General features: G+C 41.5%; 1 protein-coding gene across 13 annotated transcripts in view; it reads right to left on the bottom strand.

Annotated features, from left to right (window-relative positions):
- CTCF (CCCTC-binding factor) overlaps window positions 1–12,614 on the bottom strand; it is a 33,453-nt gene that overhangs the window by 3,012 nt on the left and 17,827 nt on the right. For 5 of the 13 annotated variants that reach the window (XM_069868429.1, XM_069868415.1, XM_069868424.1 and 2 more), the window contains 8 exons: window positions 7,276–8,068; window positions 6,480–6,650; window positions 5,594–5,727; window positions 4,030–4,150; window positions 3,071–3,220; window positions 1,541–1,701; window positions 951–1,133; window positions 409–544 (listed from right to left, as the gene is read on the bottom strand). In XM_069868429.1, coding sequence (XP_069724530.1) covers window positions 409–544; window positions 951–1,133; window positions 1,541–1,701; window positions 3,071–3,220; window positions 4,030–4,150; window positions 5,594–5,727; window positions 6,480–6,650; window positions 7,276–8,056 — 1,837 coding nt within the window. In that variant the 5' untranslated portion in view covers window positions 8,057–8,068. Of the gene's footprint in view, window positions 1–408; window positions 545–950; window positions 1,134–1,540; window positions 1,702–3,070; window positions 3,221–4,029; window positions 4,151–5,593; window positions 5,728–6,479; window positions 6,651–7,275; window positions 8,069–11,534; window positions 11,619–12,614 lie in introns of all 13 variants that reach the window. The other 8 variants (XM_069868416.1, XM_069868425.1, XM_069868419.1 and 5 more) reach the window with 3 other exon arrangements.

Raw genomic sequence — 12,614 nt, 5'->3', positions numbered from 1 at the left:
CATCAGGGCATTGCTGGCTACAGGTAGGACACAATGGGATGAAGGCAGCTTTGGATCACACAGGAGGTCTTATAGGATGCTTAGGGGAGGGGCTGAGGCGATTTGGAAAGGAGTAAGCGTGGGAAAATAGAGGGGCAAAAGGACAAAAGGGACAAGTTACACAGAAACAGTGGTAGCAGCCTTGGACTGCTTTTCAGCTACTCTATCTTGGAAAAGGCCCAAGACAGCAGAATCTCTACTAGCCCTCACAGGCAGTCACCTCTGTTCTTAGCCACGTACTGTTATTCTTTGCTTGCCCACTAGATAAAAACATTTCAAATGTAAGAACAAACCTGCAGAACAGGGAAACTAATAGTAAATGTGAATCACAGCCCAATAATTCTCAGAATGTACCGAGCTGTTTCTTACCACTATCAGAGGAATCTTCTTTCTTAGACCGCATCTTTCTCTTTCGGCCACGTTTGCCCTTCTTTGTCTCTCCTCCATTCTCTCCTCCTGCACCATCTAGGCCAGAGCAGTTATCAGCATGTCTGGCCATTGTGCTCTACTCAGTGGAAGAGAAAGAAAAACCCCAAAATATAATACATATTGAATTCAAGATCAGATATTCTGCTCTGTATTTTCAAACTCATTTCTGGTAACTTATGTCTCTCTTTTCAAATGAGGACCGTTTCGGGGAAAGGGGTAAATTACATTAACTTTTATTCATAAGATTACATTTTCACATTGCTTATGATGTCAACACTAATACGTGCTAGTACTGATTCTGAATGATAGCAGGTCTCCTCCTCCTCTATTTTTCTCCGAGAAAGAAATGCTCTATTTAAAAGATCAGTATTATGCCATGGATTTCACTCATATTTCCTTTTGGGCAAACTCATTCCCCTCCCCTTGGCTAGAAGCCTCATTCCACCCCAAAACCTCACAGTTTTAAACAGCAATTCCCTTACCCTGCGAGTGAATGTTTTGCCACACTTGGAACAGACAAAGGCAGCAGGGACAAAGTTGGGATCGTGGTATCGTTTGAAGTGCATATCAAGGAGCTGTTTCTGACGGAAGGTTTTATCACAATGGCTACAGGCATAAGGCTTTTCTCCAGTGTGGGTCCGTTTATGCATGACCATGTGCCGCTCCTGACAGGAACAAGCAGGACAGGAAAATTATCTTGAGAATTCAGACACAGACGAGTAAATTTTCAGCTATAAGACAGCCTTTATCCTTAATACTACAGAAAGGATGATTCCACAGGAAGGTGAGAACATCTTAATTGATGGTACATTAAATCCTAGCTACTTCCATCCTACATGGACTCTTATCCCTTTGTCAACCAATACATCAAGGATGTGACTTAGAAAGTACTTCTCTACAGAGGAGCGCTGCACCAAGAAGCAAAGGCCACTGAACTTTCCTTCTCAGTCTTCAAAAGATTGAGACAGCTAATCTGACTGCCAGCTGGTCAAATTTAACAGCTAAGATTTCTATCTTGTGTTTTTAGCTCTCATTTCAACACTTATAAGGGGTGCCAGTCCCACCAGCTTACCTGTCTGCATGCATAATCACACTGGTCACACTTGAAGCGCTTCTCATTCTTGTGAGACTTTTGATGCTGTATGAGGGCATATCGTTCATGAAACACAGCATCACAATAGCGACACTTCTTGCCCTGTTCGATGTAGGAATGCTGCTTTCGCAAATGGACACCTACAAGCAGAAGAGTTAGCTGCTTTAATCACCATGCCTTTCCAAGCATGAAACACTGGCCTACGGTTCCCTCAGTGATCTTCCCTCCATGCTCTCTTGAGCTCAAGTCAAAGAAGTGAAATAGTTCATTTTCGATTCAACTAAAAACCTAGAAGACTCATGAGTTGCTTTTAATTAAAAGCAATCAGAATAATTTCTAGACAGAGAGGTCTTGCAGAAAAACTCTGAAGTTCTTCCACAGGATTTTAGATTTAGTTATTAGTTGCAACCTGTGCTGATACGGTAAACTTGCATTTGATAACATACAACTGTCACATTAAAACTTAACAGTCCACAAAACGCTTATTGCCTGGATACAGCCACAGAAGCCAGGTAAGACACTGGAATTAGAAGTCAGAGTGACAAAGCCAGAAGGTAACAAGGATACCAGCAGATAATCCCTGGCAGAGGTTTTAGTCACTTCTTTAAAATCCTCCAACTAAGACCATACCACAGCAGCATGAGGTAGCTTAGGGTAGACTAAAGTATTATTAGAAGAAAAATTCTTTACAGCTAACACCAGTTTTTCCTCTATTGCAAATCAGCTCATTTGCTCCCAACATCAATGGACAGGCATCCTCTCAAACGGCCTCTTGCTGTAGTACTTTACACTTGTCTTTACTGGAAGAGAGCCTGGATTCCCTTTGCTTGGGTGATGTTCTGTTTATAGACAGAAAGTTCTGCCAAATTGTGGCTTCTTCCTTCTCCTCAGCTGTTCTGGGTGAGATATTATTTTTCACCTTCTTGCAGAACACAGAGAGCTTGCCTGCTGGAATCACACTGAGTACGACTCACCAGGATCAAGACTACCCTACTGCAAGGACTCGGGGTTTGTGTGACAATTCAGGTTTTCTCCCCTCTATTTGTGGCACACAGATCCACATCCTGGAAATTTAAACTATTTGGTCGAATTCAAACTTTTTAGCTTGATGAAAATATCTCTGCATGAAACTTAACGGCCTCCAATGTGCAGGAGGCCAAGCCAAGTGATCTTTTGTTTTTTCAGACTCCAGTCCATAGACAGTTGTAATCTCAGTACAAGTTCAATAAATGCCTTGCATCTATGGGCCTGAAAATATTAACTTGCCTTGTACACTTGGAAAACAGTACACTTTCAAATAATGAGAAGAAACTGAAAATTCTTAGAATTTACAGCAGCTATGTTAAGCTAGAAGCGTGTATTACCAGCCACGCATCTAAAGCTGAGCTTCATGTTGTACAGTTACCAGAAATACGAGGTTAAAAGACAGCAGTTGGGTTACGTGAACTCTAGTTTTGGGAAGCATTTTATAGAGTCTTCACCAAATGGCCACTTTCGTGAGATACATACCTAAGTCACTCTTTCTCGCTATAACAGTATCACAGTGAGGACAGTGAAATTTGGCCACATTCTCTGTGTGCTTCTGCAAAATGTGCATCTTCATGGTACCACTCTGAGTGAAGCGAGCATGGCAGATGTAACATTCATATGGCTTCTCTCCTTCAGTAGCAGAAGGAAAAAAATAGCACAAGTACTTGTATTAAAAGGAAATCTCACCAAGAAGCCCCAAACAAAACCTCCCAGAAATCTGGAACAGGTGGCTAGCTGATAGAAATACAAATCTAGAAAGAGCTCAATAACGTTCTTTTCTCTGGAAGGTTTAACTCCAGTATGCATCCTTCTACAAAGAGACGCGAGTTTAATCTTTCAGCATATGAGTTAAATTATCCTTACTCCAAGAAATGCACGGAAGATCTACATGCAGACTGCCAGAAGACAGCAAGCAGCATCAGATTTTTTTTGGGGTGGAGGTTCTGAATGTTCACGTATTATACGTGCAAGGGCATTTGATTTCAGCAATATGGTTAATCTGGTGCTCCAGTAACATACTGTGCTAAAACCATCCCAATTTTCTATTGAAGAAGAAATTTAGCATCTTTATGAACTAACATGCACAAGACACTTTTGCAACCACACTCAAGCATGAAACTGTATATAGCTATAAGCTTCAACTGGAACACTGAGAACAGAAGCTTCTGTTCATACTAGAATTGCCTGTATTTTATCACCTCACAGTCAAACTGGGCATCAGAATCCTCTGAGCTCATTTCTCAGTGCAGCAATTACTTTCAGGTTACAAATTTACTAGCGCTTTCAAATCACAGTGCATTCTCGTCACCTACAGCATATAAAGGTTTTATGTTAAACTACAAAATGTGGTTTTGCTGTTGAAGTGGTAGCACAAATTGTACATCGCCTCTCTGACATTAAAACATAAATATGACACTAAAAACCACGGCATCAAGTACCAGAGTGGGTCCTCATGTGCCTCTTCAGTTTGTAGGTATCCCTGCTGGCATAGCTGCACAAGCTGCACTGGAACGGACGCTCTCCAGTGTGAGAACGAATATGGCGTTTCAATTTGCTAACCTGGAAGTCAAGAGCAAGACTGAAGTTAGCAGAAGTGAGCAGGTCAGACTGCCAAAAGCATAAGAAATCAGTCAAAAGTTTAAGGTAGTTTATTTTCACAAGAATGTTTCAGTGCCATTCTCACATCACACATAGCCAATTGTTTCTGCCCACTCCACTTCACCTCCCAACCTCATTCCCAGTCTCACTTGATGCTTGTTCCCACATTGGGTTCAGCCTAATTTAGTGTCTTGTGCTCACCATATTGTTACAAACCATCTTAGTATCCAAAGAAACACTAAGATTTGAAAGTATCCCGCAGAGACCCACGGAAGTCTTCTGGGAAAATATGCAACTAAGGAATATCACAGGGCGTCAGTGTCCCCTGTTATGGTACATTCTTCACTCCAGGGTGCTTTCTCAGATCCCCTCCAATTACTTTGAGAGGGAAAAGATAAATGAATTTATTTCTAAGAACAACAAAAATCTAGTCCTCAAATCAACAGGGTAACTTAATTCCTTCCCTCTCCTGCTCTTATTTAGAAGGCACAAACTGAGCTTAAAGGTCAGCTTGAACACAAATGTTAGGGCAATTTCTACTCTAGCCTGCTTAACCACCAATGTACATCTACAAAGTGCAGCACAAGCTCACATAAGGAACAAGTTGGTTATTCTTTCCCAATTCATACTATGAAAACCACTAACAATTTATTCAGCACTCAAACCACAGGGCCTGGAATTACAGCACTGCAGCCACAGTGTGGGCAGGAATAAAAGCTCAAAGCCCCTGCTTGAGTTCTTCCACCATACCTTCCTTCTTTTACAGACATCTAATTTGTTTAAAATTACACTGCTCATCATCTTGCTCAAATTTCCCACCACAACAAACACTGTCCTGTAGCATAAGTAACAATACTGCATAGGAGAGAGCATTCAAGGAAGCTTAATTTGAGCAAATAACCAAGCCATCCAATACGAGCAAAGTTGACTTTCACCAGCATTGAGTCCAAGGCTCCTTACTTTTTGGCTACAGTCACCTTAACTACAGAAACAGATAACGTGCAGAACACTTTTCTAAAATGCAAGGGCACCTCTACTTTGAAAGCACACCCTACTGCAGCAGAAGGTGGCTGTCTCCTTCCACAAGGAACACACTACAATTCCTGCAACCATCTTAAAGGCCAAATAATTTAAGAAACAATGACAACAACTATTGTATCCAAAGAGGAAATGGATATCACCTAGGATTTTTGAGCCTAAGTGCCCTCAAATTGTTTTCTCATTAACAGAGAAAACTCCACCATTCGATTCCAGAGTGGGCCTAATTTATAACTTTTTTAGCTTGGAGCCATTTAAACAAATGGCCAAAGAGGAAATGCCTAAGAAGAGAGTTCATAACAGATGGAGAACAAGCTTTGAAGCACACAAGGAAGTATTCAGTGCTGTAACAATTAACCAACATACCTCCACACTAGCATAATCACACATTGAACATTTGAATGGTTTCTCGTGGGTGTGTTTGTAGCGGCGATGCCGAACCAACTCTCCACTGGTCACAAAGGCCATGTCACAGTCTGGGCACTTGTGAGGGCGAGTACCTAATGGTTTGCAGCAAAACAGGAAGATGATGACATTCAGATTTAAAGAGAAAAGAAAATATAGGACAGGTTTTGCTGCCTTTTTTTCTTTTTAAATGAATTAGCAGCATTGCTTTTGTGTTCTGAAAGACTAAAGCAGCAAATAACACAAAATTTTGAGTCAATTTTTGTAGAAATAATTAATGGATTGAAGATGTTGGCAAATTAATATTCTTTCAGTAAGGAAAGAGACTCCCTTATTTTTGTACCATTTCATTATTTACAAACGTCAAACAACCCAGTTTGACATAACTTATGTATGCAGAGAAAGCAAGGGGTATTAATTAATTTTTGGTAGCAATGCCACAAGCAGCTTAAATTTAACTACAGTTCAATTACTTTCAGTTTTATATTAGAAACTTAAGTAAGGAGCAACAGAAATGTGCTACAGTTCCTGGCCATAAGTTTTACTGGAATTTACTCCCTGGAGTTATGTTTTTTTGGGGTTTTTTTGCTATTTTCAATTCCCTTATGGTTAGCTCCAGTTTCATTCTCACCTTACTTTTCCACAAGTAGTACCAGCAACGCGAAACTTAGAACACAACTACTAATGTCCACGAGAAATGGAACGTTTTCCACAGCTTCAGGTAACTTTTAGCCAGCATTCCGTAAGTGGAACTAGGCTGATTCAAGATAGAAAAACAGGGTGGATCTATCTATTCCAAATAAAGAACAGATGCTACAAAACCAAAAACAGACAAAAGCAAAAGTACCTGTGTGAGTGTTGAGGTGGTTCCTCAGCAATGTGACTGTCCGGAAAGCCCTGCCACAGAGATGGCACTTATGTGGTCTCTCATCAGTGTGGCTTTTCATGTGGCGGTCCAAGTTGGAACGTCGTGGACAAGTGTAACTGCACAGTTCGCACTGGAATGTTTTCTTCACACCTAGACATGAAGGAAATCATCTTTAATCTTGACAGCACTGTGGTCGACTGCACAACAAACAATCAGCAGGGAAAAAGAAATTCTCGGAGGTGTGATTACAAGGAACCATCGCGTATCATTAAATCCAACTGCACATTCTTAGGAACAGTTGTTGCCTATGGCTGGCTTGGCTTCAGTTTTCATTATCATGCCAGAACTCTGTGTTCCTTCTCCACTCTAAAAAGGGTTCCTCAATGTACAGCTTTAAGGGAGATCAATCACGCCTATTGCTGTATTTTGCACAATCTATCCTTCCCAGCAACTAGTTAGGAAAAACCCACAGAACCAATTATATATTGATTTCTGATGTAAACCACATGTACACAAACTTATATACGTATTAAAGCAAAGAGAACCTTTTCACTTGTAGTTACATAGGAATACTAATGTCACAGCATCATGCTCAAGGAAAATGAGCTTTATAGCCTTAAAGGAGATGGGAGGTTTGCCCAAGAAACAATAGAGCTGAGAACGCTTTATATAAAAAAGTGACATAAGCATATCTGCTTTAGTCCTACTTGCATCTACTCACATTGCAAGGTCCCACAAATTAACTTTCAAAATCCTTGTGGAGATGGGAGCTTACCTTTCTTTTTAATTTTTGTTGGTTTAGGTGGTTTCATATTGCCCACCACCTTTTCTGCATTGACCTCAGACAACAAACCCTCCTGTTGCTCCTCTTCAAAGTCATACACAGAGACATCCACATCTTTGCCCTCCTCGGTGTAGCGAAGCTTACTCTTTTTGTTTTTCTTTGTCTTTTTGGCTGGTGGCTGATAATCTGGATCTTTTTGCCAATTAGGATCTTCCTGTGGCTGAAGTTCACCTTGTTCCAGTGTCTCCACCTCACCATTTGCACCCACTTTCACTACTTGGAAGCCTTCTGGTAAAGGGAGGGTGTGACAGATCATGGGCTCTCCCTCTTGCAGGCCTCCTTTGGAGACCTCATTTTCATAAGCTCCCTGAAGTTCTTCCACAGATGTGGTGGCAACGGGTACAGTCACTGGTACAGGTACTTGGACCAGCTGAAGCTCACCAAGGTTTATAGGTTGCTCTTCCATATTAACAACCTGAAGTGTTATGATCTGCGTGTCATCCACTGTGGCCTCTGTTTCTTGAGGCACTGCACCTTCCATTACTTCAGTCTTCATTTGAAGAAGAGCTGGATCCAGCTGCTCCATCACCACCATCTGCACGCCACTATTGACATCCTGCACTACTTCACCTCCATCTGCTTGGTTTGATGGTATATGACAAGCATCGTCCTCCTGTCCACCTTCACGGCGTCTTTGATAGGTTTTTCTCTCTTTTCCCTTAATAAAAGTTTCTGATTCCTCCACAATAGCTTCAACTGCCTCACCTTCCATGTCACCTTCCTGCTGTGAAAACAAGAGAATGAATGCCTCACACCACCTGATACATTTTAACAACTGCACAAACCCCACAGAGACACAAAAGGCCTAACTCAAAACAGCAGCAACGTATTGCAATCGCAGTCAGAAAACAGGATTTGAGAACTATAGTTCCCTCCTAGTCTAGAGTCACTGTAAAAATAAAAAACAAGGCAAACACAGAACACTGCCTAAAGAGAGACAATGGTACCAATTTTCTAGAAAGGAAGGAAAGCAAGGAGGACAAATTAAGTGATATGCATGTTCCCATTTCTCAAAGACAACAAATCCCACAAGCAAGATGTACAGCAGTATTCCTTACTGAGCCTGTTTAGTCACTTCACATAGCTCAGCAACATTGGCAGTCTTTGGCTACACATTTTAAAGGCACAAAACCCTCCCAAAACAGTTAAAAAGTAAAAAGCCACCCTTAAAGAAAGTACTACATTTAAGAACTACAGAGCTTTTCCAGGAAAAAAAAAAGCACTATGACTTGAGTATAAGAACTTAATTCTTGCTGTTTGGTCTCAGACAACTACTACATTTAAATTTCTCTGACCCACAAAACCAAAAAGGACACAATTGAGCTAGTCAAGTGTATTTCTTGTAAGCAGCCTGGGGCCAATTCCTGTTCCCACTTCTGGGCACCACCTGGCCCTCAAGCAGAGCCAAGGACCACGCATGGGGCCCTCTTCGGGCTGAATGAGCTGCAGGAGGCAGACAAGGCTCAGGTAGCATTTTACTTCCATTTAAACGATGTGTTCTCACAAGACCCAAGTTAAATCTATCCACACAGTCATAAACAAGCAGTACTGAAGCTCAGCATTTAAGTGGACCTTAACCGTAACTCCAGAAATAGCTACATATGAGAGTAACATGGAATTCTTCTTCCTCCTCAGCATTCTTCTCTGCCCTCAAGGTAAAATATGAAATTCCTGCATTCGCATTCTGCAGGAAGTGTGTTTCAAGAATAATGCATTCCTGCATGAGGATACAATTTATTATGCCCCTCACTTAAGTGTTACAGAAGTACCAAAGTACCAAGTATTTTACTGCTGGAACAAGTAGTAAAGATATTAGTTTCCTTAAGAAGCTGATGAGCAAAGTTCAGATTCCCACTCCAGATTTGATAAAGAGACTTCCATGTTTTCCTGAAATCAACTGGCCTCTCAGACCAGATAATGGAATCCTGTCCCGTGAACTCACCTGTATCTCACGTCACACTACTTCCATGTATCTACATCTAATCTCCCATACTCACTTTTTAAATACACAAGCCTATATACATAAACACAGCTGTCAGTCTTCATTAGCTTTAAGAATTACAAGACATGTAATCACTATTATTTTTAGAGAGTCCTTGCTTTCACTACTGCCTCATCTAGCATCTCCCACTTTTTCTGAAACCAATACAGCTCATATTGTTCTTCAGCCTGCTCAGACCCAGGGCATCTGTAACATGCTGTCTCAATACTCATTATGTTGTGGCAGCAGCAGTCTCCAGAGGGCACCAGATACCCAGAAATACTGACATATGGCTTCAGGTGCACTCCCTGCAGAGATCTGGCCTCTCCTGGCCTTTACCACCCATCAGATTTTCAAGTCAGCACAAATCCATATGGACAAACAGCTGAAGTGCACACGATGATGTAAGTACTTAGTGCTAGTCTGCAGGCAATCAGAACACAGCACTAGTCTTAGGCCTGCAACAACTGCAAAACCAGTGGAACAAATTGCTTTTCAATTATCTCAAGTATTTGCCAAGAGAGAGAAGGAGAAGCCTCTTCAGGTGGCCAAAGTCTCTGAATAAGAAAATGATGACAGAGCTGAAAGAAATACAAGAATGTGGTAAACAGCTGGGGGGGTTTCTAGATTTAAGATGGAATGAAAAAATGGCAAAAGCCCACCTGCAGAGCTAAGGCAATTCCACTTCGGAGTCTTGTGGAGATTAGCAACCTTGACATAAACATGTACAGCTCTGAGCAGTTCAGGCGCAGATTCCACAAGGATCTCCACATTAACTGCCAATACCCAAGTGGGCAACAAAGCTGCTAAGTCACCTGGAAACAAGCCAGCAGGCTATGATCTGCCATTGCCCCCGAGGGTCCTACAGAAGCAAGTCCTCCAGCAGAGTGGCAGGAAAGCTTCGTTTCCCAGACCCACACACCAGAAAAGCCCATGTCCACCAAGGAACAGGTCACTCATACATGAGGACTTTAGCATATGGCTCCTGCTGTCACGAAGGTTTGTCAGGCTAGGAATGCAGCCTTACATGAAGGGACTAAACACTTGCAGGAAAGGCTTTGTTCAAAGAATGCTCACAACGAAGGGTGTACATGTGCAAAGTAAGTGGAAGGACTCCTACATACATCTGCTGAAGACACCCCTATTTCCTCCAGCTCCCTTCCTTACTTCGGACACTTATCTTACTCTAGAGGTACCTGTTGCTACTTGCAACAGGCTCCCAAGGAAGCCAGCCCCAGGCAGCTGGCCTTGTGCGACACAGCTGTCCTCCAGTGGCGTGCGACATGCGCTGCAGCTGGACCCCTCCTGCCACCTCCTCTGCTTCATTCTGACTTGCACCTCCTGCCCCCAACATTCAGCACATGCATGAGCATGTTCCTACCTGTTCCAGGCTATCTACAACACTCCAGTCCTCTCAGTAGAAGCAAATTAAGCTGAAAATGACTGTTTGTAAACCAGGCTCTGACCAGCAGGGGAAATGTTACAGTATTTTGAAGAAAATTGTTAACATAACCTGAAGTAGTTTATAATGAAACAGAAAAATACAGAAATACACAGAACTCTCAGCTGATGCCCTGGCCAGGTAAAAAAAAAAAAAAAAAAAAAAAAAAATCTTGTCCTGCTGCCAACATTTCTTCCACAGAAAGCACAGATTTTCAAATTAAAATACTTCTACAACTGTGGGGACAGAAGACGGCCTCTAAAGTCGACAGAAGAGGGAGCTAGGCAAAATGTATGGGCTCTCTCCTATGAAACAAGCTCTCTGGAAAGACTCTCCAGTTCTTTGCTGTGGTGAGCTTTGTGCTGCCTGTCCATTTCACTTCTCAATCACTCAGCCTTAAAGCATTTGCTTGCTTGCTTCCCTTCTCTGCCTTTTTTTTTTTAAAATCTTAATCTTCCTTTTTTACAAAAGGGATTTTAGAGGAAAGTTTTACACATCATAAAATAGAATCACAGAATGGCTTCAGTTGGAAAAACCACCAGAAGATACCATCAACCCACTGGATGTGATCCTGCAGCTTGCTGAGGGTTTTCCATTTCTGCTAATTTTAACAGAGGCGGATCTTCCTCAGCTCTTTACATCTTTACGCACCTAGAAATTACCCAGCCAAGTTCTGAGAAAAGCTTCCAATATTTCACAGAACACGTGTCATTTGCTACAGCTAAGACCACTATAGGAAGAAGAACTGCTGAATGTATTTTGTCTTACCATTCTCCCAACCTTTTATCTTCAGCTCTCTTCCTACCAGTTACTGTACCTTATACCAATAGCTTAGCTCCACAATGACTGAATCTAAAACGGAAAACAAAGCAGCAGGTTAACAGAAGATGATTTGTTAAATCAAGACTGAAAAAACCAAGAGAACTACCAGAAGGAGTAGTTTCCAAGGAAAGGAATCAAAGGTTGCTTGAGAGAAAGTCATTTAATGCCAACAGCCCTAACTGCAGCATAGAAGAAACTATCAGCCCTGCTACAATATAACATTTTTCCTTTGTGCGTTCCTTCCAATAGCCAGCAAAGCACTCAACTTGCAGGTATACACTCTTTAACACTCAGCAACATGACTTAAGAAAGCTTCCAGTACAGTAAGGCTGATAAAACTCACCACACCAACACAAAAAGACAATTAATTCAATTAATGCAGTGCTACAACAGCATTCATCTTAACTGTGGAAGCAGTAAAGACAACTTGCTAAAGATGTCAATACAGACAACAGAAAACCAAGACAGATGTTTATATGTTAGGATGGCTACTGCCATTGCATGTTTTTCTAGCTGGGTTATTTAGAATAAAGCTACTGTCAAAGCGGCATTTGCCTGCCTCTCAGCCAAGGTTAAAAAAAAAAATAAACCCTGAACTGCATCAAGCTTCAAGGACCAACTAGCTGCAAAATATTTATTTTTTTGCCAAACAAGATACAGCCACATTAAAATCTGTAGGACATTAAAAGCATTTGAAAAGTAGATTTAGTGCTATAATAGTTCACTTGGGGGGGGGGGGGGAATTCAATAGAAACAATGAAGCCAAATACTAGCTGTCAATACACTTTTGGCATTCAAAGAATAATGAAAATATCATCCAGTACATTACTGCAAGGAAAAAATACCCTGCAACACATTCAGAGTTTGAACTCAAGTCAATCCACATACACATCCTGCTTCAAAATTGCTATGGCTTTGACACTTACAGATTAGCCACTTATTAAGACTAAGTGGAAATAAAACATCATGTTAAAACACGGGAGACTACTGTTTCTCCTGCATACCCTGTGAAACTTTGAAAGATGG

The sequence above is a fragment of the Phaenicophaeus curvirostris genome, chromosome 14 (assembly GCF_032191515.1).
Source record: "Phaenicophaeus curvirostris isolate KB17595 chromosome 14, BPBGC_Pcur_1.0, whole genome shotgun sequence".
Taxonomy (NCBI): domain Eukaryota; kingdom Metazoa; phylum Chordata; class Aves; order Cuculiformes; family Cuculidae; genus Phaenicophaeus; species Phaenicophaeus curvirostris.
Note: the sequence above shows the minus strand (reverse complement) of the source record. Positions and strands in the feature narration are given on the sequence as shown.